This window comes from Vulpes vulpes, chromosome 3 (assembly GCF_048418805.1).
Source record: "Vulpes vulpes isolate BD-2025 chromosome 3, VulVul3, whole genome shotgun sequence".
Classification (NCBI taxonomy): domain Eukaryota; kingdom Metazoa; phylum Chordata; class Mammalia; order Carnivora; family Canidae; genus Vulpes; species Vulpes vulpes.
Window position 1 is genome coordinate 136,831,759 of NC_132782.1, and position 26,170 is coordinate 136,857,928.

A 26,170-nucleotide genomic window follows, 5' to 3' on the forward strand; every position below is an offset into this window, starting at 1 on the left:
CTATTGTCTATTAGAATGAGGAGGAACATAATGTCAAGTTTTTATTTGTTTGTTGAGCTTATTTTGTTTTGTTTTTGTCTGGGCAGAAATCCAGAGTAACTTTTGGCTTTTTTTCCCCCTATGAATTATTTAGTATTTCATTTTTTAAATCTCTCTTCTAATATAAGCATTTTAGAGCTATAAATTTATCAAAATTTCATCCCACAAAATTTGATATGTTGCATTTTCATATCATTCAGATTGAAATGTATGTTTCTTTGACTCATGGATCATTTAGAATATATTGTTTTGTTTAATTTCCATCTCTTAAAAGTTTTTCTAGTTATCTTAATGTTATTAGTTTCTTACTTAGTTCCATTGTGGTTAGAGAGTGCTCAGTGGAAGAGTTCAATATTTTAAAATGTATTGAGGCAGTTTGATGACCAACAAGTGGTCTATCGTGATGAATATTCCATGTGTACTTTATAAGATTTATGTATTTTTTGTTTGTTTATTAAACTTCTAATTTTAATTCCAGCATAGTTAACAAACAGTATTATATTAATTTCAAGTGTATATTATGATTCTGTATATTCAATAATTCTACATATTACTTATAAAATTGTATTACACAATACTATATATTAATATATAGTAATATATTATGTTATATAATATACAATACTATATATTACATAGTGCTCATCATGAGAAATGCACTCTTTAATTTCTCTCTTTAATCCTCCTACCTACCTCCCATTGGTAGCTATTAGTTTGTTCTAATTCTTGCTTTGTTTCTCTTTTCTTTTTTTCTGTTACTCATTTGTTTTCATCCTTAAATTCCTCATATGAGTGGGATGATATGGTATTTGTCTTTCTCTGACTGACTTATTTTGCTTAGCACTATACCTCCATCCACATTGTTGCAAATGGCAAGATTTCATTCTATTTTATGACTGAATAATATTCCATTATATATAATATATATATACACACACACACACATACACACTACATCTTAATCTATTCATCTATCAATGGACACTTGGGCTGCCTCCATAATTTGGCTACTGTAAATAATGCTTCCATAAACATCAGAGTGCATATATCTTTTTGAATTAATGTTTCTGTGATTTGGGTGTAAATGTGTTACAGTGTAATTACTGGATCATAGAGTAGTTATATTTTTAACTTTTTGAGGAGCCTCCATACTGTTTTCCAGAGTGGCCGCAGCAGTTTGTGTTCCCAACAGTGTGTGAGGGTTCTTTTTTCTCCACATCCTTGCTAACACTTACTTGTGTTTTCAATTTTAGCTGTTTTGACAGGTGAGAGATGAAATCTCATTGTAGTTTTGATTTGCCTTTTCCTGATGATGAGTGATGTTGAGCATCTTTTCATGTGTTAGTTAGCCATCTATATGTCTGCTTTGGAGAAATTTCTGTTCATGTCTTTTGCCCATTTTTTAGTTGGGTTATTTGGTTTCTGAATGTTGAGTTTTTAAATTCTTCGTATATTTTGGATACTAACCATTTATCAGATTATGTCATTTGCAAATATCTTCTCCCATTCAGTAGGCTATTGTTTAGTTTTGTTGATTGTTTCCTTTGCTGTGCAGACTTTCCTTTTGATGTAGTCTCGATAGTGCAATTTTACTTTTGTTTCCCTTGTCTCAGGGAACATATCTAGAAAAATACTGCTATGGCTGATGTCAGAGAAATTACTGCCTGTGCTCTTATCTAGAATTTTTATGGTTTCAGGTCTCATATTTAGCTCTTTAATCCATTTTGATTTTATTTTTGTGTATGGTATAAGGAAGTTGTCAGTTTCATTCTTTTGCTGTCCAATTTTCCAGTAGCATTTGGTGAAGAGACATTTTCCCATTGAATATTCTTTTCTGACTTGTTGAAGATTATTTGACTAAGAATTGTGGGTTTATTTCTGGGGTTTCTGTTCTCTTCTGTTGATCTATATGTCTATTTTTGTGTCAATACCATACTATTTTGATTACTACAGATTTGTAATATAATACGAGATCTAGAATTGTGATACCTCCAGTTTTGTTTTTCTTTTTCAAGGTTACTTTAGTTTGGTCTTTTATGGCCCCATACAAATTTTAGGAGTGCTTGTTTAAGTTATGTAAAAAGTACTTTTGGTGTTTTGATAGTGATTGCATTAAGTCTATATAGATAGGTAGTACAGACATCTTAATATTTGTTCTTTCAATCTATGTGCATGGAATGTCTTTCCATTTGTATCAACTTCAATTTCTTTCATCAGTGTTTTATAGTTTTCAGAATACAGGTATTTCACCTCTCTAAGTTTATTCCTAAGTATTTTATTATTTTTGTTATAATTGTAAATAGGATTGATTCCCTAATTTCTTTCTGCTGCTTCACTATTAGTATATAGAAATGCAACAGGTTTTTTTTCATTGATTTTGTATCCTGCAACTTTACTGAATTATCAGTTCTAGTAGTTTTTTGTTGGTGTCATTAGGTTTTACATGTATAGTATCTTGTCATCTGTAAATAATGAAGGTTTTACTTCTTCCTTACCAATTATGCCTTTTTTTTTATTTTTTTGTTTGACTGCTATGTCTAAGATTTCCAGTACTATATTGAATAAAAGTGATGGGAGTGGACATCCTTGTCTTATTACTGATCTTAGGGGAAAAGCTCTCAGTTTTTCCCCATTGAGTATGTTTGGTGTAGGTTTTTCCCCATTGAGTATGTTTGCTGTAGGTTTTCCTTTCTTGTGTTAAGGTATGTTCCTTCTAAACCTACTTTGTTAAGGGTTTTTAATCTGAATGGATGTTATACTTTATCAAGTACTTTTCTGCATCTATTGAAATGATCATATACTCTTCTCTTGTCTCTTGTTGATGTGATGAATCACGTTGATTGGTTTGCAAATATTGAACTACCTTTGCATCTTGGGGATAAATCCCACTTTGTTGTGGCAATTTTTAAAATGTTTTATTGGATTTGGTTTACTAATATTTTGTTGAGGATTTTTGCCTCTATGTTCATCAGAGATATTGGCATGTATTTCTCTGTTTGTTAATTTATTTATTTATTGGTGATTTCTTTATCTGATTTTGGTATCCAAGTAATGCTGGGCTCATAGAATGAATTTGTAAGTTTTATTTACCCTTCTATTTTTTTTTTTTTTTGAATAGTTTGAGAATAGGTATTAACTCTTCTTTAAATGTTTGGTAGTATTTGCCTGTAAAGCTGTCTGTTTTGGACTTTTTTTGTTAGGAGTTTTTTGATTATTGATTCAATGTCATTGCTGGTAATTGGCCTGTTCAAATTTTCTATTTCTCCTTTTGGGAAGTTTTGCTAGGCTATATGTTCCTAGGAACTTATCTATTTCTTCTAGGTTGTTTAATTTGTTGGCCTTTAGTTTTTTCATAATATTCTCTTACAATTGTTGGTATTTCTGTGCTGTTGGCTATCGTTTCTCCTCTCTCATTTGTGATTTTTAGTTTTCTTTCTTTCTTTTCTTTCTTTCTTTATTATTTTATCTGTCTAGAGGTTTATCAATTTTGTTCATCTTTTCCAAGAACCAGTTCTTGATTTCATTGATCTGTTCTATTATCTTTTTAGTTTCTGTATCATTTATATCTGTTCTAATCTTTATTTCCCTACTTTGGTTTTGTTTTTGTCCATAGTTCTTTTTCTAGCTCTGTGAGGTGTAAGGTTAGGTTGTTAATTGAGATTTTTCTTGTTTCTTGAGTAGGTTTGTATGGCTATAAATTTAACTCTTTTTTTTAAGATTTTATTTATTTGTTCATGATAGACACACAGAGAGACAGAGATACAGACAGAGGAAGAAGCAGGCTCCCTGCTAGGAGCTGATGTGGGACTTGATCTGAACCCCAGGATCACGCTCTGAGCCAAAGGCAGATGCTCAACTGCTGAGCCACCCAGGTGTCCCTAAATTTCACTCTTAGAACCACTTTTGCTACATCTCAAACATTTCAGACCTGTATATTTTAATTTTCATTTGTTTCCATGTGATTTTTTATTTAATTTCTTGGTTGACTTATTCATTGTTTAGTAGCATATTATTTAGCCTATATATTTGTGCTCTCTGTATTTTCCTTATGGTGATTTCTAGTTTCAAAATACTGTGGTCAGAAAAGTTGCATTGTGTGATTTCTATCTTTTTGAATTTGCTGAGGCTTGTTTTCTAATCTAATATGATCTATTCTGGAGAATGTTCCATGTGTACTTGAAAAGAATGTATATTCTGTTGTTTTAGGGTGGAATTTTTTGGATATATCTGCTAAATCCATCTCACCCAGTGTGTCATTCAAAGTCACTCTTTCCTTATTGATTTTATCTTTGAATGATCTGTCCATTGATGTAAGTGTAGTGTTAAAGTCCCTACTATTATTGTATTACTATTGATTAGTTTCTTTACGTTTATTATTAACCTTTTTATATGTTTGGGTGCTTCCATGTTGGGTGCATATTTACAATTATTATATCTTAATGGATTATCGTTTGCCTGGTATTCCCCCCTTCAATTTACAGCTATTCAGGTAGTCTGACACTCTGTCTGTCCTCTGACACCATTAACCAAAATCTATGGTTTTCTGCTTGAATCTAGTCATTCAATGCAGACCGTGGAGGGTCTTTAGAAAAAAAGTTGTTTATGTGTATTATACCAAGTGTGGTTTTTTTTCTTTCAAAAATAGAATCCCCTCCAGTGTGTCCTACTTTTTGCTTGTTCTCCTATGCATTACAATAGTTGTTTTATGTATAGTCTTGACCTATAGACAAATATAGACAGAGAAGTGTCCAAGGATCAAGTCTTGGGGTACTCTGGAGTTTAGTATATTAGGCAGAAGAGGAAGAACTAGCAAAGGAGACTGAGAAAGAATGACAGTAAAGTAGGGTAGGAGCAATAGTCTGAGTGGATTAAGTCCAAGAGAGAATGGAAGAAGTCTCCTTGTTAACGTAGACAAGTATCTAGGAGTTTTGGTCTAACAGGGAATAGTGTAATGGAAGAGGGAAGGAAGATGTAGCTCAAGTAAAGTTGTTTTTTAAGATTGGAGGAAATACAATGTGTTTACTTGGTGATATCAACAAGGAAAGAAATAGAAATTAAAATAATGTAGGGAAAACAGTATGTCAGTGATGTCCTCATGAGGCAGATTGGGTTTTATTATGAAGGCCGAGTATTTTGGAACAGATTTAGCTGACATAGTGGATTTAGTTATGACAGGTTGCAAATGTTAAAAGTAAGATCACCCATTAGAGTGAAGAGAGAGAGTTATGAAATAATTATCTATTAAAATGGGAAAGTGAATTGACTAAGGTAATTATTAGATACACCAAAAAACAAAAGAAAACAAAACCAATTAATATAAAATGTCATGAATTTAAAGTGAGGTTTGTCAGCATGATTGTTTTCTGTTAGTCACATTCAGCTGCTAGGGGATGGGATAGAGTAGGTGGTGAGTTTAGATTTAAGAATTGCCAGGTAAGCTTGTTACACAGAAACATAAAGAAGAAATGGTGCCTTTTACATATGCAATGAAGTGATTATAACTTTAGACCTTGGTATTTGCTGCTTATGGATAGGAAGTCAGGCCACATAAGGATGAGACAATGTGGTGGAATCACATATTAGCAGTTACAGTAGGTCAAATAATTGTTAAAGTTGTGGGCACTTAGTGAGCTATAAAGATAAGAAGTGTTGGTTAGAGAGTGTAATGCTTAAAATTGACATTATGAAGCTTATATAATTATTAGTAATGTTAAAGAATATTCAAGTGATGTTAACCTCAAGATCATGTCACTTAGTGTTTCTTTTATGGGACTCTCCCAATTTAGCTCATCCATATTTGAATTTTTAATTTCAAATTCTTTTCATTTAAATTTTGCAGCTCCATCAATAATTCATTCAAGAATTGTGTTCTCTGCTTTTTAAGATGGCAATAATTGCAAAGTTGATTTTAATAATCATCTCTAATCTTGTTATTTTTAATACCTACATTGAAGAATTTGACCTATATCTTATAAGCTAAACTACGTAGGTGTTATTCTTTTTCCAATTTTATGGAGGAGGAATCTCAAATTCAGAGAAATTAAATAATTTGTTCAGTGTTTTCATTCTAAATGCCGATGTTCTTTCCATTATATTGAGTGGGCTCTAATCTGATGAATTTGTTCTAAGATGTTAATGAGTCTAGTACTTAGGGAGTTTCCCTCTCTAGACAGAGGACCCTTGGAAATCCAATAATAGTCTAAAAGAGCTGTGCTGATAATGGGAATTTTAGACTGTATAGCAGAACAGTAGAATAGGTGGAACTTTGAGAATTCTTTGAATAATAAAAGGTAGGCAGCTTCCTTTTCCTCTTACACTCAAAAGGATGTATAGTTCCTTTAACAAAGTCATGTAGAAGTAAGTAGAAGTCAGTATGAAAGCCAAAGTCAATTATTAATTTATAAGCATTTATTTTTAATTCCAAAGGGGATTTGAAAAGCCAGTCAAGTATGACTAAAAGTGTGTCAGGACTCATAGAATTAATACTAAATGAGATAGAAAGTAAAACATTTTGGGAGTATTCTTTAACGCAGAGAAATATGCCCTATTTCTCTGACATTTTATGTAAAGTTGGCATGTTCAATAATCTCAGCTCATGCATTTTATACTATGGAGGATCCTAATCCACAAGTGGCCAGGTTGAGAGCATTTCCTTCATGTTGACTTGAATTATGGTTGTAGAACAAGTTGATCAATTAACTCAAGCACATTTGTGTGAGAATTAAAGAGATTTGGTACGTATTTCTTTAAATATGTTGCCCAGATGCATAAAGTTTATGAATAAGAAAAAGCTGTCTTTAAACCTGATTTTTATTGATCAATTGATTACTGTTACCACGTTCTCAGTTTTTTTTTTAAAGTAAGGATGAAATGTTAGATTAGTTGTTAATAATAAGAAAGTAGATAGATAATAGAAAATTCAGATAGAATTTAAAAAAGAATTTTTAATCTGATACCTATAAGTAAAAAATTGGTCAGAAAAAATTTTATTATATTTAAAATTCTCAAGAGCTATCATTTCTTAAGTTCTTTTAAAATTCTTTGTAAGTATGGCCTCAAATCAATTGGCTAGATTTTATAATAAAAGACTGAAATAAAAAAAACCAATAAATAAGATTTTTATTTAATAGGCATTGTGATATAAAAAAGAAAATTGACATGGTTTGTCTTTACTTTTCAAAGCAATTTTAATCAAGTCATTTAACCCCTCTGGACCTCATTGCTTCTTTATCTATAAAATGTGTCTTACTGGATAAACTCTAATATCCCTTATAATTTCTAACTATATTACCCTTTTTCTTTTTGGATAATGGATTGAGTTTGTAAATATTGAGATATCGCTAACGCTGTTTCTCAGGTCCCATAATTTTGTTATCAGTGGTCTAAAATTGTAGCCTTACTGATAGAAGTGGTGATAGCTATGTCAGGGAAGAGATCAACCTGGAAAATAACCTTTTCTTAAAAATTTCTTTTGACTCAAGAATATAGACCTTTTTGCCAGTGAATATTTATTTCTAATTTGTAAAATGGAAAGACTTGCTGACGAACATGAAGGACTTTTCTTGTGGTTCTCCTTTCTTCAGTTTGAGTGGTATTTGAAAGCATCCTTGAATTTGTGAAAGAAAACATGACTATTGCTCATAGAATAAAAATAGCATTTAGAACTCTCTAGGAATGGAAATTATTACTAGTTGAGAATGGTAATGAAGTCATAATTGGAATTATAAAGACGCTCAATTGTGGCCTCTTAATTTTATGAGATGGGAAATAGAAAAAGAGATACTTTGCCAGTATGCAAAATAAGAAAGATTAATATTGTGCAAAAAAAATTTGATTGAAATCTAATGTCATATTTCTCTTGAAATGTAAAATATAAGATTCCCAGAGTGTGAAAAGTATCTATTTTTATATCTATTTTGGCAATTAGAGGTACTTTTTGATTTATTATTTTTCTTTATTACAAAAGTAATACATGTACATTGCAAGATTTTGGAAAATATTTAAACTTGGAATGATATAAAAGTTTAAGAATTATAAGCAGATTTCTTTTACTAAAAGTAACTGGTTTTCCAGTGCTAAAAATAGGAATTATAACTGAATACGTCATAAAAATGGATAGGTTAATGGAGCCTTTATATCGATCCCTTAAGGAAAGACGTCTCAGTGGTAGCATAACTTTGTTAGATTTTAAAAATCATCTATGTCTGACATTTTAAAATAGGCTAAAATATACGTTAAAAAAGCAAATAATAAATGCCCATTTCAATATAAAATAATTTTATTGAATACCATATGATACATATGTAAAAACTGATGATGCATTCAACTGAAGAAGTGTCATATACTGTATGTAATTTATGCTTCACCTAGTGTTTTATAATTCTATTATCTAGGGCCCCAAAGGAGATCCAGGATTTTCCCCTGGTCAAGCTGTTCCTGGAGAAAAGGTAATTAGTTGCCCATGGAATAAAATTATGGTGATATATTTCAAGCATTAAAAATTCATTTTTACCTTTTTAAAATATGTATTTTACTTGGTATCAGACAGAGAAGACAGAGAATTAGAGAAGGTATTAAAGAAGCTAGAGAACTTTAATGAATGAAGAAATATTTGAAAAATAAATTCTATCATCAGCTTAACTCATCAATTAAAATTTTAACATTAATTTATTGGGTGTCTACTGTGGACTACCATTGTGCTACCTGCCAGGTAGGGATGGGGTGGGGGGGGGGGCACAAAAGATTAGAACAGGTTGTGGCCCTAATCTCAAAAATTTTCTGTTAAAAGGCATACATACAATAATACATAAATTCCAATGTCATTTTGCACTTCTTTTAGACTAGTTCCACATACTTTATCTTTTTTAAGTCCCACAGTAACTGTGAGAGAAGTAGTCATCATTATCTTGTTTTCCAGTTAAGAAAACAGAATTCATAGAATTTAAATGACTCATGGATAGTAAGTGGCTGGGTTAATGATATATTTGACTTTTAGCCTAGTATGCATTTCATTTTATCATAATACTGTCAAACATACACATTCAGGTAAAAAGAAACTGACATTTTAAAGTAAAGCTAGCAGCAAAATCTTTGTTGGGAGGAAGATACCGTTTTCTAGTGAGGATGAATACAAATGGAGTCTTTAGGAACACATCTGGGAAGCTCTATTTAGACGAATATTTAATGAATGTGATACAATTATAGGATGTTTTTGTTTGTATGGTATACATTCACTAACTTTTAAAATACCTGAATAATTTTGGTGGTTCCTGGATTGAAATCTCATTCTTTAACTGGCTTATAGGAACTCTTGTAAACTTAAAACAAATGAACAAAAAACCCACACTGTATTATTAAACTTTGCAGGTATTATACCAACAAGTAAATCCTCAAAAAAATTTTAATCTTGAATCTTGAGAATTTTATTCCTATGATGGAACTGAGTTCACTGAATATAAATAATTTAGAAAGAGAATGGAAATTTATTATTAGAAACATATTTTCATTGGTCCCTTAGTTATTGCAAGGAAAAATATCCTGCAATCTGAGAAACAAAATGCCATCTTTTAAAATATCTAAATATAGAACATTTGACTTCTTACTTAAAATTTAGAAGTTAGAGGTCAATTCTGTTTTGGTGACTGCTTTAAATAACACCCACCCTCCAAATTAAGCATTTACATTTATATCAAATGCTTGGTTTTATCTTTACTTGTGGCTTCCTTGTACAAAATACAGGGTGGTTCAGTATGTGTACAGTATCTGTATAAAATATAGGATGGCTCAGCATTGGAATTGAGGCTTGGAAGTATGTCAGTCTTTTTTCATTTTTTGAGTTGCTCATATACTAATTGTGGTTAATGCTGTATAGGAGTAATGTAGTAAGACACAGGATTTAATAATATGTTGCCATTGAGTTTTAAGTGAAATTCAACTTTTAAAATTGAGAGATGTATTTCTAAAGTGGTAAAATTTAAAAACATTTCTTACATATTATATTTATATTAAATTGGATTCAACTACACTGAAGAGGCAGGATCCTTTATACACATACATTGTGAATACAAATAAAATATGAACATTATATTGATGAGTAGAGGGGATTGGAGAACAGTTGTGTTTATTTTTAATCACTTAGCGATTTTGACAATAAATATATGGTCAGTGATGAAACAAAAGAAGTGCAGGAGCTAGTCCTTCAGCATGGAACATCCACTAAAGAACATCTCTCATAGAGTATATTTAAGTGTGTAAGCCCTTTTGGGATCTCAGTGGCACACAAAGGTTGCTTTTAAATAGTGCTTTTCCTTTTTCCTTTCCTATAGGACAAGTGAAATATTATCTCATTTTTCAGGTGGAGGAACTTGGAAGGGAAAACCAAGTGACCCACCCAGCAGCCTCCAATAGCCTGTTTCCTAGTGCAGCTTTCTTTTCCCTCTATCAGAATCATAAATGTAAAAAAAAAAAATTATCTGTATAAACTGGTCAACCCATCACAAATTGAAGCTATGTTAATAAGATGTCAAGAAGTATTAAAATGAAATTAGTACAGATGGAAAGGTATTCAACTGATAATCATCAGAAACAATCCTTCCTATTCTGATTGTTTAATTTGGTGACATATTAAAGTACCCAGTGCACTAAATATTAAACACAACACAGTCACTTAGTTTATTTAGGATTATTATCTAAGTACCCTTTTTTGTTTCACAACGTTGTTTCTTGATGCACAATATATTTGTTGCAACAGAAAGAGGGAGAGGAAGGGAAGTAAAGAAAAACTGCTTGGAGCAAAGTGGAGCCTCAAGATTATCTTCCTGTTCCTTGTTGATGTTTTCTCCTTGTCATTTCACACAGCCTCATCTGTGTCTCTCACTGTCATTTGTATCAGCCACTCTCTCCCCTTGCATGAGTATATTTTCTCTCTCCTACCCCCAAATGGGCTCACAGGCTGTCATCAAAGCTTGTGGAGGCAAGAGGGGTGCGAGGTCAGGAGGAAAGATGGCCCTAACAGGTGAAATCCCATCTGCAGGCTACAAACACACATCCTCCCAAAACATTTTCTCAGCATTTACTCCCCAGTGGTACAGTGGCCAGTACCAGTGCAGCCCCGAAGCAGAGCTGTCCCCTTTCTCTGGTGTGCCACATGAACCCAGCTCTGCTCCCCACAGCCCTGTCTCCTGAGGTTCCTCATGGGAGCCTGTGGGAGTCCTGCCAGGAAGCAGCCCAAGCTCTCCCCAGCTGCTGCACAAAGTACTTGTAGAAATTTTAAGTAAACTTTAGATTTTTAAAACACAGCGAACCTTGGAACATCAGGAATTCAAGGGGTAAAGACATTCCTAGAGAAAAGAACGTCCATAAAAAAAGAAGCAAGGACATGGAGGTAGGGAAGTACAGTGCGATTCAGCATGGGAAGGCAGAAATGCCAGGAGCCTCAGAAAAAGTCTCAAAAGGACTCAGAAATGAGGTGGAACTGGGAACAGATTTCAAAGATCAGATATAAATGCAGTAAGATTTTGATGTCCAAGGTGAAATCCTGCAGCAAGGGAATTTTAATTTTCACTTCCCTTGCATAACATTAAATTTCTGTTTCTTTTGTTCTTAGGGCAATCAAGGCCTTTCTGGATTAATGGGACCCCCTGGTATGCAAGGTGATAAGGTAAGAGGTAGTTTTATTTTCACATAATTGGATGTCATCTGTGTCTGGAAGCTCTTGAACTCTTAAAATCTCATTTTGAAGTTGTGCCCAAAGTCAGTGTTTTAAAATCCTTTTCTCAGCGAAAGGAATTAGGATGCTGTCCTAATCCAGGAAAGTGGTGCCCACAATAGGCAGTGCCTTATGAAAAATAAATCCCTTCAGTTAATGATGGGAACAAAATTTATGTGGAGAAAGAAGGCAAAGTCACTGATAGAATGTTTTTCTCTTCCTCCTCTTTCTCCTTTTTAAAAAATATTAGGGCTGTAACCTACTTCTGAAACTCTAAAGTCACTTTTTGATTTTTATTTGTAAAGTGAAATATATCTGGTTGTAGATAATACTTTTGGCTTTTTTTTTAAAGATTCTTATTTTCTTAGGAAGTAATAATCTCTGCCATGATATATATGAATATGAGGCCTGAAGAGTAGGATAGAAGTGAGAATTGGGGATAACTGATAAAAAACAGTGGTGGTAAGTATATGACTAGGCTTTTTCTGAGGTAAAAAGAAATATTAACATACCTGCTAGAATTATTTTTATATAAAATATATTGTGTAGTTTCCTGTTTCTCTTCCATCGATTCTGTTTTTTTCCCCTAAACACTGAGTTGTTGACTTTCTACAGGGGAAAAGGAGGATACAAAATATCTTTCAAAGTATTAAGGGCCCCAAATTGTTGAAGGGGTAGTATTTGACCTGATATGATTGTCTAAATACATAGAGGAGTGAACTGTGTTGATGTCTTAGTGTGTCATATTCCTTTCCTCTTGGGAGATTGGAAATGGTACTTAGGCTTTGGTTACTTGGTTCAAATCCCACCTGCCATTTTCTAGGTCCCAGTGACTTTGGGTAGGATGCTTAACCTCTCTACCTTCCAGTTGCCTCATTTGTAAAATGTGAAGCTAATACTACCCACTTCATAGGGAGTTTTGGGGAAGAAAAAATGAGAGAATCCATGGAATGGAATACAGTGTCAGACAAATAACAAGCCCTAATAGCTGTTAGCCATCAGCTCTTTTTCTGGTTTTGGAAACATGAACTTGTTTGCTTTTCTTCATAACTCTTGCTAAAGGGCTGAATTTTAAAATTATGAAAAAATTTTTATTTTCATGGAGTGTTTTTTCTCCATGAATATACTACCATTATTATTTTTTTTATACTGCCATTATTTTTATGGCCTTCAGACTAATCTTCATCCTAGAGAGTGCTTATAATCTTATCACTTCTTGAGGTTGTTAGTTTCTTCCATGGAGATAGGAAACTGCAGAGTGATCATTGCTAACAGAATTGGTCTTGATTACTAGTCATAAATCTGTTTGATTAATGCTACTTAGTATACCTCTGACCACTAAGTATATCTCTGAAGAACTATACTGAGGAATAGCATCAAACAGAGACAATCTCATGGAAATTATCTTAATTATTTTGTTTGATATTACATATATACAGTTATTTTATCCTAAAGAATGATACTACATATGACAGAAAAACTAATCATTACTTTCTGAAGTTAAATGATGCCTGTGGCTCATGAAATTAGCAATCCAGAAAAGGGAACTTAGTAGTTTGAGCGGTTATTGTATAAAGGAGTATATAAAGAAATACCTATAGAGATAAGTTTAAAAAAGCTAATTTTAACCATTAGAGCAGATTATCATTTTAACTTTGAAATTTTGCTTATTTAAAGCAGAAGGTGGGGCAGCCTGGGTGGCTCAGCAGTTTGGTGCCTGCCTTTGGTTTGGGGCGTGATCTGGATCGAGTCCCGCATCGGGCTCCCTGCATGGAGCCTGCTTCTCCCTCTGCCTGTGTCTCTGCCTCTCTCTCTTTCTCTCTGTGTCTGTCATGAATAAACAAATAAAATCTTAAAAAAAAAAAATAAAGCAGAAGGTGTTAGCTTCCAAAGACCTGTGCATATATGTCTTGCCTTATCAGTATTTTAAGATCTTAAGATTAATAATTCTTTTTGGTCTGTGTAAGTCTAGTAAAGTGAAATACGGCATTCTTTTAAACAAACTGCATTATAGATTATCTTTCACAGACTCCTTTTCCTCTTATATGATTTTTTGAACTTCTAAAATCTGCCTTTTTTTTTTTTTGATCATAGAGAAGCCAGTGATCAATTAGCAACTGTAGCTCAATTTTCTCTAGAGAGAAAGTTTAGTTTAGTTTAGAAGTATAGTTGAAAGTTTAGTATTTAGAAACAAAATTACTTTCTGATAAATGAAGCATTGATGGTTTACTATGATTTGATTGTAGTTAGTTTAGAACAGTGTTTAAACATTTAAAATGATTTTGTAGTGTTTCTGAGAATTTTTCCTCTTGTTGAATAGAGTATGGCTATTAACAGAAACTATGTACAGATTTTTAAAAAATGACTATTGCTAGGAAAAGGATATAAAGACTCAGTCTAAACCTAAACTAATTCTCCACCTAGCAGGCTTGGGACAAATTTCTATCCCACTATGTGCATGTGTCATTTTAATATGAATATACCATAGAAGTACATTCAAAATATGCTTGATAGACTATTACTGTGGTTTGTATAGAAGGGGAAAGGGCAAGACCAATTATTGAGTAAAATGCTCAGGTAAATAATGAGCTGTTTTATGGAATTTACTAATTTTGTTTCATGTTTTGAACCACTTGAGTCACTCTGGGTTACTTCCTTGCAAACAGGATCCACATTAGGAGAACCTAGAATAAATAATGGCTCATATTAGCTGTTACCTGGGACTCCTGTTTCTTTCATCCTTGCAGTTCTATCCATAGTGTTAGTGCTAGGTGAATTTTTTTTTTTTAAGATTTTATTTATTCATTCATGAGAGACACAGAAGGAGAGAGAGGGAGAGAGAGAGAGGCAGAGGCACAGGCAGAGGGAGAAGCAGGCTCCATGCAGGGAGCCCAATGTGGGACTCCATCCTGGGACTCCAGGATCATGCCCTGGCTGAAGGCAGTGCTAAACCGCTGAGGCACCCAGGGATCCCCAGTGTGCTGGGTGAATTCTTAAGGTCAAGACAAGAACTTCAGTAATTCACTTTGTAACATAAGCCCAGAGAAGTTAAGATAATTGCTTATGGTCACTCAAAATTATGGCAGGATCTAGAGATGAAACTTACTGCTACTGAATCCACTGTGTTTTTAACTATTCTTTGCATATTATGAGAGATGAACAAGGTACTTGGGTTTTGATTAATATGAAATTTATTACATCTTTTTTATATATTATACTATTTTGTGAAGTATCATTATACCTATTATACTAATATTAATAGTAGCTATTTTATTATGTGCAATATTCCAATTGCTTTGATGAGCCCTGTGTCTTTTCATTTTAAAAACAACTTATTGTGGGGCACCAGGGAGGCTCATTCGGTTGAAGGTTCAACTCTTGGTTTCAACTCAAGTCATAGTCTCAGGGTTGTGAGATTGAGTGCTATGTCAGGCTCCTCTCTTAGTGTGGAGTCTGCTGTGATTTTCTGCCTCTCTTTGTACTCCTCCCCCTAACTCATGTCCACTCATGCTCTCTCATAAATAAATAAATAAATAAATAAATAAATAAATAAATAAATAAATAAAATATAAAAAAAAACCTCATTGAGACAAACAATATGTTTAGTATATCATAAATAAGTTAATTGAGTTATAAGAGGGTTAAATCTCTTACCCAAGGCAACACATTTATTAATTGGCTGAGTTAGGACTCAAATTCAGGCCTGTTTGACATATGACTGTTCTTAATAACTTCAAATATTGCTTCCTCATTAATTAATTAGTTAAGCCAGTGTTTGTTAGATATGTATTTTAGTCTTCTTACTGTCCTAGGCATGTATGTAAGAGGAAGTAAAATTTTGTTTTTCATGAAAGCCAAGGGAACAGATATAGTTTTGGATGACAGATAATAATGACTTCATTATTCCTTTTTGTTGGAACTATCTGGAAATATTAAAATTCTTTTAATATAAGCCATACTCAAGTAATCTTGAAAATGGCTGCAAGAAAGTCATGTGGAAAACACTGACAGCTCATGAAAACTGTTGAGATAAACAGAAGGTTGATGTTAAAAGCTTTCTGAAAACTAGAAGTAATATTGAGAGAAATAATGAAGCAAATATATCAGTAGCAGTGTTTTTTTTCACCCTTCAATAGAGTTTTCAGTTTGCTTCTTTCTCTTCCTCTTTTTTATCTGTCCCCCCCCCCCCCCCCCCCCCCCCCCCCCCCCCCCCCCCCGGCTTTTTAAAAACCAGTATTAACATCTTAACAAGCACTGTGTTTCCCTAGATTGGCTGGTGCATTGCCTCAATTTAGCCACCTTCATGTACTTTTATTTTCTTAGGAACTAAAGTGTATTTTTACTTCCCACTAAGTGTCTAATTTGTGCCAAAGGCAGATAAGTTGGATCCAGAGTGCATGCTGTGTTGGATGGAGGACAAGAGTCATAATTCTGAGCTTGGACTCCAGATGGATTTTTAAATTGTTTTTTAATATAGCCAATCAGTTGCTATATTAAAATTGGAAATCTGCTATTTAAAATTGTAAGAACATTAACAGTGATTTCAATTGGAGCAGTTTTTCTCAGATCAAGAGGATAAAAGCCAGATGGGAGCAGTTAAGCACGTCTTAGCATATAGGCATATAACTCACAGCAATTGTGAAATATCATGCATACATTTTAATACAGGTTTTTATGCATAATGTATGGCAGCATTTTTCTGAATATCAAAAATACTAACTACTATGGTTATAGCAATAATTTACAGTCAATTGAATTCATATTCTGTTTTAATGGAATTATTTAAAATATTTTTAAAAATCTCCATTACATATGAGGTACACAGTAAATATCTTTATAAAGTTGGAAAGGAAAAAAGCAGTGGAAGTATTAAGGGGAATGCACTGGGGTTTATTAGTTACTCACAACTATACAGTTCTTCATAATCTATTTAAAGCAAGGACAATACCAAGGAACTACAATACTGAATGTCCATGAGAACAATAATAAAAAATCAGGATTGCCAAAAAGATCTGTGTCTGAAGAGAGAATTAGGGCGAATTCTACTGTTTTACAGAGTTATCTCTATAGATTATTTTCTCACTTGCCCACTATCCTGGTAAAAATCTGGAAAGCTACACTTTCCATTGGGTTGGTATCCAGTCCAAGCCTAGTAGTGAAAGTCTAATACAGATGTTGCTGCATAGGGTCTGTGTTGTCATCACTGTTGCCTTCTCCTCTGCAATCCTCTGTTCCCACTAATGGTAAGGGACACAGAGAGCAAGGCCATGCAGTACTGAACTCCCACAGACAAACCAGGGGTTGCCAGAGTGGTATAATTTGCGGGACTTTGAAAATTTTCCTGTGTCCAAAGATATTTTCCTCTGTCTAGCTTTTGTGATTGACATTTTAACATTGAGGAGAAAATTTATTTGGCTAAAAGTATTTCAGGTTCCAGAAATTAAAAAAAAAAAAAATTCTGTGTCTTCAGAAAAAGTGTTATCTGTCATCTAGCACCATTTTGAGAATTTAGTTTATCATTCTTTTTTTCTCCATGAGAACTAGTGGAGAAGGACTGTTGATGGGACCAAAGTAAAAACCAAGTGCTGATTAGAAGAAGTTAGTAGGTCAGTAGGTCATAGCAAGTAGTTTAGTTCAAAGGTTGGGACAAGTCTGTTGTGTGCACGAGGGAAGTATCTCTCAAGAAGGGGAGGTGAGTAGAATAGAGAGGTTTGTGTGGCATTCATCCTGTAATTTGAGTCCCTTCCAGTTCTCCATTTATCGAGGATCTGCCTTCTATTTATTTGTTTTTTTAGAAACTTAAACTTCTTGTTCTTAGGACTTAAGGAAATATATAGCCTTCCCCCAAGAAGTGCTTACATTCTCTTAGTTATTTATTTTCATCTCATTCTGATTTTTTTTCTAAGGGATTCTTTTTTTTTTTTTCCCCACAGTTATTTTATCACTGTTTCTCAATTTTGCTAGTTTCCTCTGGTTATTTTGGCCAAACATGGTTTTAGGTCTTTGTATTCCTCAAGGGATTATTGCTATGCATCCTGTAGTGTTTGACAAGTTTTTCATTAGAAAGTTGGAATTACCTAATCTGCAAACTAATGCTGTTACATTACAGATAAATGAAATTTAATATCACTTTCGGAAAACAGTGAAGTAGCAATGGCTAAAGAGAAATATATGAGTGAGTCGGGAGTTCCTACGTGCAAAGGACTATATTTTACACTGTGGTGTCTCAGCCTAGTGTGTGGCATGCATTCTTAGTGAGTGACTGATGATTGCTGCTCTTAAGTTAAATTGACTGTGTCCTTTCACCCAGTCCTAGTGGGCCTCTTTTTCCTTAGTGTCTGCTTTTCAAATCAGTGCCCCTTCTTTCCTGTCTTGTTTTCCCTGGGTCCTCCTTTCAGTACTTCATTCCAAATTAGGCTGAGTAGACCTGGTTAACCTGTTTATTGATCTCTCAGTGATGTTACTTTTCACATGCTTATATACAAGGTTAGTCCACCTTTGCCTCAGCTTCTGGAGACAAGACAGAAGCAAAAGATCCAGGGAAATTGCCTCAAACAAAAGAGGAGTTTCCTTTTGGAGATAAAAATCTGTCGCTAACTCTGGAAGGCTATAGTTGTTTTAGTCACAATTGTTTTTTGCCTTGCAATTCATTCAGGAAACCAGTGTTACGTAATAAGGTGTAGTTCCTCTCTTCAAGTAGTTAAGGGTCTAAAAAAGAAAGCACACTAATGTAAATTACAAAAGTGGATTACACTATAGCAAGGGCAAAAATGAAGATATGCAAAAGTTATTATAGGACATAGTTGAGGGTCATCTAAACTTCTGGGGGCAGGAAGTGGGAGAGTGTTTGGGGAACAGGGAAGAAGGCAACATCTGAACTGCATCTTGAGGAAGAGCAGCAGTTATCCTGATGATACTGTAATTAGTAGACGTGAGTATGCTAACACAAATGTCAGTGTAAAGAAAGGCTCACAGGCAAGAGGCAGTTCCTGGTGCCTGGGGTTACAAAGTCTGAGGTAGGAAGATAAAGATAAGGAGATAAAGCTTGAAGGGTATTATTCAGAAGTTCATGTATAAAGGAACTTGTATCATGTATCACTCATATCTATTAATTTATTGGGTAATAGAGAACTACTGGAAGGTTTTAAGGAAGGGAGTATCACAGGCAAATCCTGTGTTCTCCAGTTTCTTTGGCATTTTTGTGGGTTCTAGAGAGGAATCCTTCCACTTTTCTGTAATCTAAAGTCTATAGGAGGAAGTCCAAGATAGAAAGGTAGGGTGACAATACAGAAGCTGTCTTATACCACAGGGGATACTTTCTCATATGTAGGAAAAATCTATATCTGAGTAAATATAAGTCTTTTCCATCTAGTGAGGGAAAAATACTGCTAAAAGGAGAAAACCATTAATTTATAAAATTGACAACATGGAGATTTATTATAAGGTCATTGAGAATTTTTTTCTCTCACTCTCTCTCTATACAGGCATTCCTCACTTTACATCGTTCCCACATACACAGATTTCAGTTACTTATGTTTAATTAAATAGCAACAGTCTCCCAGCAACATGATTCAAATTTCATTTCCACAGTTGTGATTAATTACATAAGTACAAACTTTGCTACTGTCTCTTCTGCCTACAAAACAACATAAACTACAAAAACTACATAAATAACAGATATGCATCCAGATCAATGACCAGCCACATCATATCATTCAGTCAGGTGGTGATTGTTCACTGCATATCTGTTAGTTCATACGTAAGTAGCAAAGTGTGTAGTATGTTGCTTATTTGTCTCTCAGTGATAAACCTATGAGATCTTTTACACAATGGATAATCAAAAGATGTAATTGATCAGGAAAGATGAGGGTACAGCAAAATAGATTACTCCCTTCCTATCCTGAGATAACATAGGACTTAAAATTAAAATTGAACATAAATGGAATTATAGAAGAAATAGCTGATACTGGGACATGGCTGCCATTTGAGAGACTCTAGTTGATACAGCCAGAGGAACATAGTAAAAATTAACCTTTTGACATAAATGAGGAAAGGGTTGTGATGAATTTGACAGAGATGTCCCAAGGAGGTAATACCAGCAAAAAAACTTAACAGTAGAAGAACTTTTGGAACTAGTTCATGACATTGAACGTACAAAGGATAAAATGTTCAAAGTTGATCCAGACTTGGAAAGGAGTGTGACAATTTGCCAAAGTATAGAAAATATGCTTGCTCACTCAGTATGGTAATTTATACAAGGCCAACCTATTCAAACTACTCTTTATGATTTTTTTTCTAAGAAATGACACTTTCTCAATGTTTTTAATGTTTTGAATTACATTGACTCTAAATATTAGTTTAACATTTTTTTCATTTCCCTACACAATTGTAACTGACAGAATTTTTAACATTTGACAACAATTTTTAAAAGTCACAAAACATTTGTAATTTTTCCCATTATTAATATTGCTTTGCATGGTTTCAGCTTGGACAGTCTGTTCTGTGGTCCTGTAGTACCATGTCAAGTAAGGATGGCCTGTATATAAATGGTACCACTATCTTCCTTATGGATTAACATTTTATTTATGCATCCAAAATTTAAATTGCTTGGGCAAAGTTCAGGTATATACTTGAAATTTGTTTCCTTCCCATCTCTTAACATTTCTGATTTAAATTCTACTGTATCTCTTTCACTCTTTCTTTTTTTCTTTTTGGTCATGCGGTTACCTATTGATAACATATATTTGTTAAAGGTGAAATTTTTGTTGAAATAAGTATTAAAATTAAAGCCTCTGTGTTAAGATTAGATTCTGAGCCCCATTTGTTATTGGAGTTCTTGGTAATGCAATTTCCCATCACAAAAAATATTTAGACAATTCTATAATTTATTGTAATGAGTCTTTTTTTTTTTTTAAAGATTTTATTTATTTATTCATGAGAGACACAGAGAGAGGCAGAGACATAGGCAGAGGGAGAAACAGGCTCCTCACAGGGATCCTGATTTGGGACTCTATCCCTAAACTGGAATCATGCCCCAAGCCAAAGGCAGATGCTCAACCAGTAAGCCACCCAGGTATCCCTATAATGAGTCTTTAATCTGTTTTAAAACAGTTTGTAAATTTTCCTATTGACATTCCTTGAGGAATGTGTTCACATCAATTTTTTTTTCAATGTATTCATCTGAGAAAAATTGTGTGTTGTCATTTACTGGACTTTTTTTGTTCTTCCTATGTGAATATAGAAAACAGTGACTCAAATATATTCAAAAGGCTATACTATAAACTAACTTTTAAAAATAAAATATTAGATCCCTGGATTGGAGCTCTGCCAAAATTTAAATGTAGGCATTTTTCCCAGGAACTTAATCCCAGGAAACTTATTTAAAAACTTTACAGACTAGTGTTTAAGTAGAAAATAAATAAGGAGTATAGTCACAGATATAGGGAATAAATGGAGACCTTTCTACAATAGTGGTTCTAACTCTCGTATATTATAGATACAATAATACCACATTAAAGTAGCGAAGACATTTTTTAATCCTACTTACTTATCTTTCATTTTAACATTAAGAGAATTGAGATGTGATATTAGATACTTAGAATCTATTTTGAGGGCACCTACATAGCTTAGTTAGTTAAGTGTCCAATTCTTGATTTGAGCTCAGGTCATGATCTCAGGGTCATGCAACTGAGTTCTGCATCAAGTTCTGTGCCCCGCAGGGAGTCTGCTTGAGATTCTCTCTCTGCTCTTACCTATACACCCTCTCTGTCTCTTTCTCTGTCTCTCTAAAATGAATAAATAAATCTAAAAAAAATTAGAATCTATTTTCTACTCAAGTAACTCTCAAATCCATTGAAGTCTTTTGATCAGTTCATTCATTCATCCAAGTCTTGTCATTAATTAATTAATGGGCACTTTCTATGAGGTAGGTACTGTTTTAGGCACTGAAGATACCACATTGAATAACATATAAAGAACTCTCTAAGGAGCTTATATACCATCTCTTATTCCACCACTCAAATCTGATTTATAATTATCTTTCACTATGCTATGAAAGGCTCCAACCAGGCTCCAACCTGACCCACTCTCTTCCATTCTACATATCTCAGAATCTCTATCTTTATTTTATATCATGTGCCTGAATCTTGTTTTTTCTCTGATATATACATCAATCTTACTTAAATTCTTCTTCCACCTCTTAGTCCAAATTGACTCATAAATATGCCTTTGTTTTTCATTCAATGAAAGCTAAATTAAAAAAGTAGTGACTTTCGTATAGCCCAAGTAATCAAAGAATGCTAACAGTAAAAGGAAATTTTAAATTAAAAATAAATAAATAAAAATTCACTGCCATCATTTTATAAATATAGACTTTGAAGCTCATGATGTAGCTAGTTAGTGGCAAAACTGGAACTAGAACTCCGTGTGCTCAGTCTGTTCCTTATTATTATTAGCAGTGAAAAGACAGCTAAAACATTTTGATTTACTCAGGCTCTATTGATTGCAAAGAATGTAGACTTAGGCTATCTCAAGGAAGAGACAATTATTTCATTCCTCTCTGTAGTATTAAGGCAAGCAGGGACCCAAGGAATCTAAAAATAGGTGCTGTAATATACCTAAGTCTTATGGAGACAAGTACTGATTCAAAACAGTTCTGAGTATCTTAGTAGCTTTAGTTTGTGAATCCTTTACTGTGCTTTCCTACTACTGTTCTGCTGTTACTCCTCTGCTCTTTCTGCATCTGCCTTTTTGTATTATCTTGCTTTTCCTCTGAGAACAACTTTCTTCCTCAACGTAGTTTGTGCCTACTCTAAATTTTGTATTGATACGCTGACTTTCTTGTAGCATCTCAATTCCCCTGCTCTTCCTCTTAACCTTTGTGAATATTTTGGGCTTCAGCCCCCACCCCCTGATCCCCCCACTGCTAAGTGCCTGAATTTTTCTTTCTTTCCTTTTTGAAAAATAGTTTCACTTAATTAAAAAAGGATTTGACTGACCCACTTTGTTTCTATTTAGGCAAAACTCTTTATTCCAAGTGGCTTCATTGGCTAGGGGCCAGACTTCGTATTGGTCTCCCACAGATCCAGTGTTGTGTCCTGTGGCCGAGGTGGAGTAGGAGTGAGTTCACAGAGGACAGGTCATGACTGTCGCTGCCCTCTTATTAGTCTCTGGATGTAGGACAGTCCCTTCAAAGGAAATTGTACATGCAGAAGATACCATGTTTAAGAAGTCTAGCTCACCATTTTTTTAAAGTGTTTCAGAGAAAGTAATTAAAGAAGTTGTACTGCCACTATGTTCTGTTTCATCATGGGCTCTGGGAGGAAAGAAACTGTGGTCAGAAAAACAGGTGGTAGCCAAAGAAAGGGAGGCATATAGTTAGACTCAAGTATTCACAGAAAGAAACATAAATAAGTAAATGAATAAACACATACTTTTTTAAAGAAAAGGAAAAGGAAATAGGCTTATGGGAGGGGTTCTAAAATGGAGGAAATACCTACCTTGTAGGATTACTATCAAATTAAATGAAGTATTTGGAAATGGATGGCACAACATCTGGCACAGAGCAGCTCAGTGAAGTTCCTTTCTTCCTTCTCCCCCCCACCCCCTCTCTCCCCCATCTTTCTCATAACCACTTCTCTGTTCTCTTTCTAATAGTCTAAACACAAAAGGGCCAAGCTCCCACAGATCAGGTCTTTTCCTCTGCCCTCTTGTCTTTTCCTTTTGTTATGTCATTGTTACTAATACGCTTACATATAACATAGAGATAACACAAAAATCTTTGCCTCCAAACTTGTTTTCTTCGTTTTTCTGGTCTTTTCTCTGGTTCCCAAGAGACCTGTTTACTTCAGCATTTTATTGTTGCTTTAAGTTTAACATTTCAGAAGCTGTTCAGATCACTTCCTTGTTTTTCGAATAGGCACCGCTTCTAATTTCCTCTTTGTCTAGCCAAAGCATTACTTCCTCCTCTAATTCATTAATACAAATTATTAAAACTCTCAGTGATTAATCCTGAATGACCTTTTAATTACATTATTTTATATCCTGAAATTCTAAAAACTTATCTTCAGTTTGCAGTATATTAATTCGAAGTTTTGATATTTGTAAGCTCTAAATGATTTCGGTTTTTGAGTTATAATTTGCTTAAAATCCTATGAGGTTTTCTCTCTCTCTCTTTTTAAAAAAGATTTATTTATTGAGAGAGAGAAGGAGAGAGAGCACACACACACAGGAACACATGAGTGAGAGAAAGGGGAAGAGGGAGAAAAGCAGACTCCTTGCTGAATGCAGAGCCCTGTGCATGGTTCCATCTCATGACCCAGAGATCATGACCTGAGCTGAAACCAAGAGTCAGACACTAAATGGACTGAGCCATTCAGGCACCCCGAAGTCCTATGAGGTTCTCAAGAAAAGGAACTTTTTTTTTTTTTTTTTTTTTTTTGTATATATCAAAATCTAGTAAACAGTAAACAGTAGGTTGATTTACTGATTGTTGACAAGAGCTAGAGCTAAACAAACTCCAGTCTTTCTTTCTTTCTTTCTTTCTCTTTCTTTCTTCTTTCTTTCTTTCTTTTCTTTTCTTTTCTTTTCTTTTTTTCTTCTCTTTCTTTTTCTTTTCTTTCTTTCTTTCTTTCTTTCTTTCTTTCTTTCTTTCTTTCTTTCTTCTTTCCTTCCTTCCTTCCTTCCTCCCTTCCTTCCTTCCTTCCTTCCTTCCTTCTTTCCTTCCTTCTTTTCTTTCTTCTTCTTTCTCTTTCCTCCTGTTCCTTCATTTAGCTTTCTTCATTTTGCTTATAGAGGATCTTTGTAGAAGAAAAAGGATATTATCTATTTTAATATCTTTGGGTGTTAATAATGGAGATTAAAGATTTGATTTTGGTTCTATAATATGGAAAACAATTTTTTTCATAGTAATTTTTTAGCTCTATAAAACCTCTTTTTTCATAGGACCCATCAGCAGGCTCTTTGATTTTTCTTAGGTCAGTCATGGAGTGTGATGACAGTATTTGGATTAAAGAAACTGCCAGAATATGGTCTAGTTTTTCAGTAATTACAAATAGATTATGTCTAAGGGCATTTTGCTTCAGCATTAATAAACTAAAAGCATCTTGATAGAGTCCAGTGTTGGGCTCTGTGCTGGGCATGGAGACAGCTTAGGATTCTCTCGTTCGTTCTCCCTCCTACCCTCTTACCTTTCTAAAAATAAATAAATAAAAAATAAACCAACTTTTAAAAAGCTTCAGTAAGATTTAACAGACCCATTCCTGGATACCAGCTTTATGTAAAAGATGCTATTTTTTATTCTCTATTCAATACTATGCTATAATTTTTGTTGATAGTAATTAATAAATAATTCAAATACTTAAAAAGATGAATAAGAAATAAATTATAAGAATTAAATAGGCATTGATGAGGAAACAAAAAGTTGGGATAAAAAACAACTTAGAACCTTTGTTTAGTTTTCAGCTTGTATGAGCTTACTGTTCATGGCATGTCTTCACCTTTAACCTTACAGGGACTCAAAGGCTATCCAGGGCTCCCAGGACCCCGAGGTGAACCAGTAAGTACTTTATTTATAAAACTTGTATCTTAAAAACAAAACAAAACAAAACAACAACAAAAAACAAACTTGTATCTTTTCCAGTAAAAAGAGACACATTAGTGAATTCCACTGAGAAATTATTTTCACCCATTTATTATTTAAGATTTTCTTCTCTGTGACTTTTTCTCTGTTTAGTGCAGGTTATTTAAGATTTTCTTCTCTGTGACTTTTTCTCTGTTTAGTGCAGGCCAAACTTTTCAATTGATCATATTATTGATTTGTTTTTATTTTTGTTTATTCCCCAAATCCCTGACTGACTTTAACTATCTGCCTAACGTGTTCCAGAATAGCAGTTCTTAAATTTTTGAGGTTCACAATTCCCTTTATGAGTGTTATCAATGAACTCTTTCCCCAGAAAACACACATATTCATGCACATGCATGCACACATGAACACACTACACACTTGATTTATTTTTATTTTGTGTTTTTATTTTTTTTTCACACATTTGATTTTTTTTCTTTTAAGATTTTATTTATTAGAGAGATAGAGAGAGAGAGAGAGCACAAGTGTCAGGAGAGGCAGAGGGAGAGGAAGAAGCGGGCTCCCTGCTCAGTGGAGAGCCTAACTCAGGGCTCCATCCCAGGACCCTGGGAACATGACCTGAGCCAAAGGCAGACACTTAACAGACTGAGCCACCCAGATACCCCACACATTTGATTTTTTATACAGTTTTAGGGGCTTGCCTATTTACAAAAGCTTACTCTTAGCTGTTAAGTTTCCTGACCCTTGCATAAGGGAATGTAAATAAATTTTAATAAAAAACCAAGTCAGAGTTACACATATGGTGTTGTCCATTACATAAATACGCACATATTTAAAAGTCA

The 26,170-nt window shown here is 33.9% G+C and overlaps 1 protein-coding gene across 13 annotated transcripts in view; it reads left to right on the top strand.

Moving 5' to 3' along the window:
* Positions 1-26,170, top strand: part of COL24A1 (collagen type XXIV alpha 1 chain) — a 387,560-nt gene that overhangs the window by 43,650 nt on the left and 317,740 nt on the right. For all 13 annotated transcript variants that reach the window (XM_072754694.1, XM_072754691.1, XM_072754695.1 and 10 more), the window contains 3 exons: positions 8,433-8,486; positions 11,645-11,698; positions 25,257-25,301. In XM_072754694.1, coding sequence (XP_072610795.1) covers positions 8,433-8,486; positions 11,645-11,698; positions 25,257-25,301 — 153 coding nt within the window. The remainder of the gene's footprint in view (positions 1-8,432; positions 8,487-11,644; positions 11,699-25,256; positions 25,302-26,170) is intronic.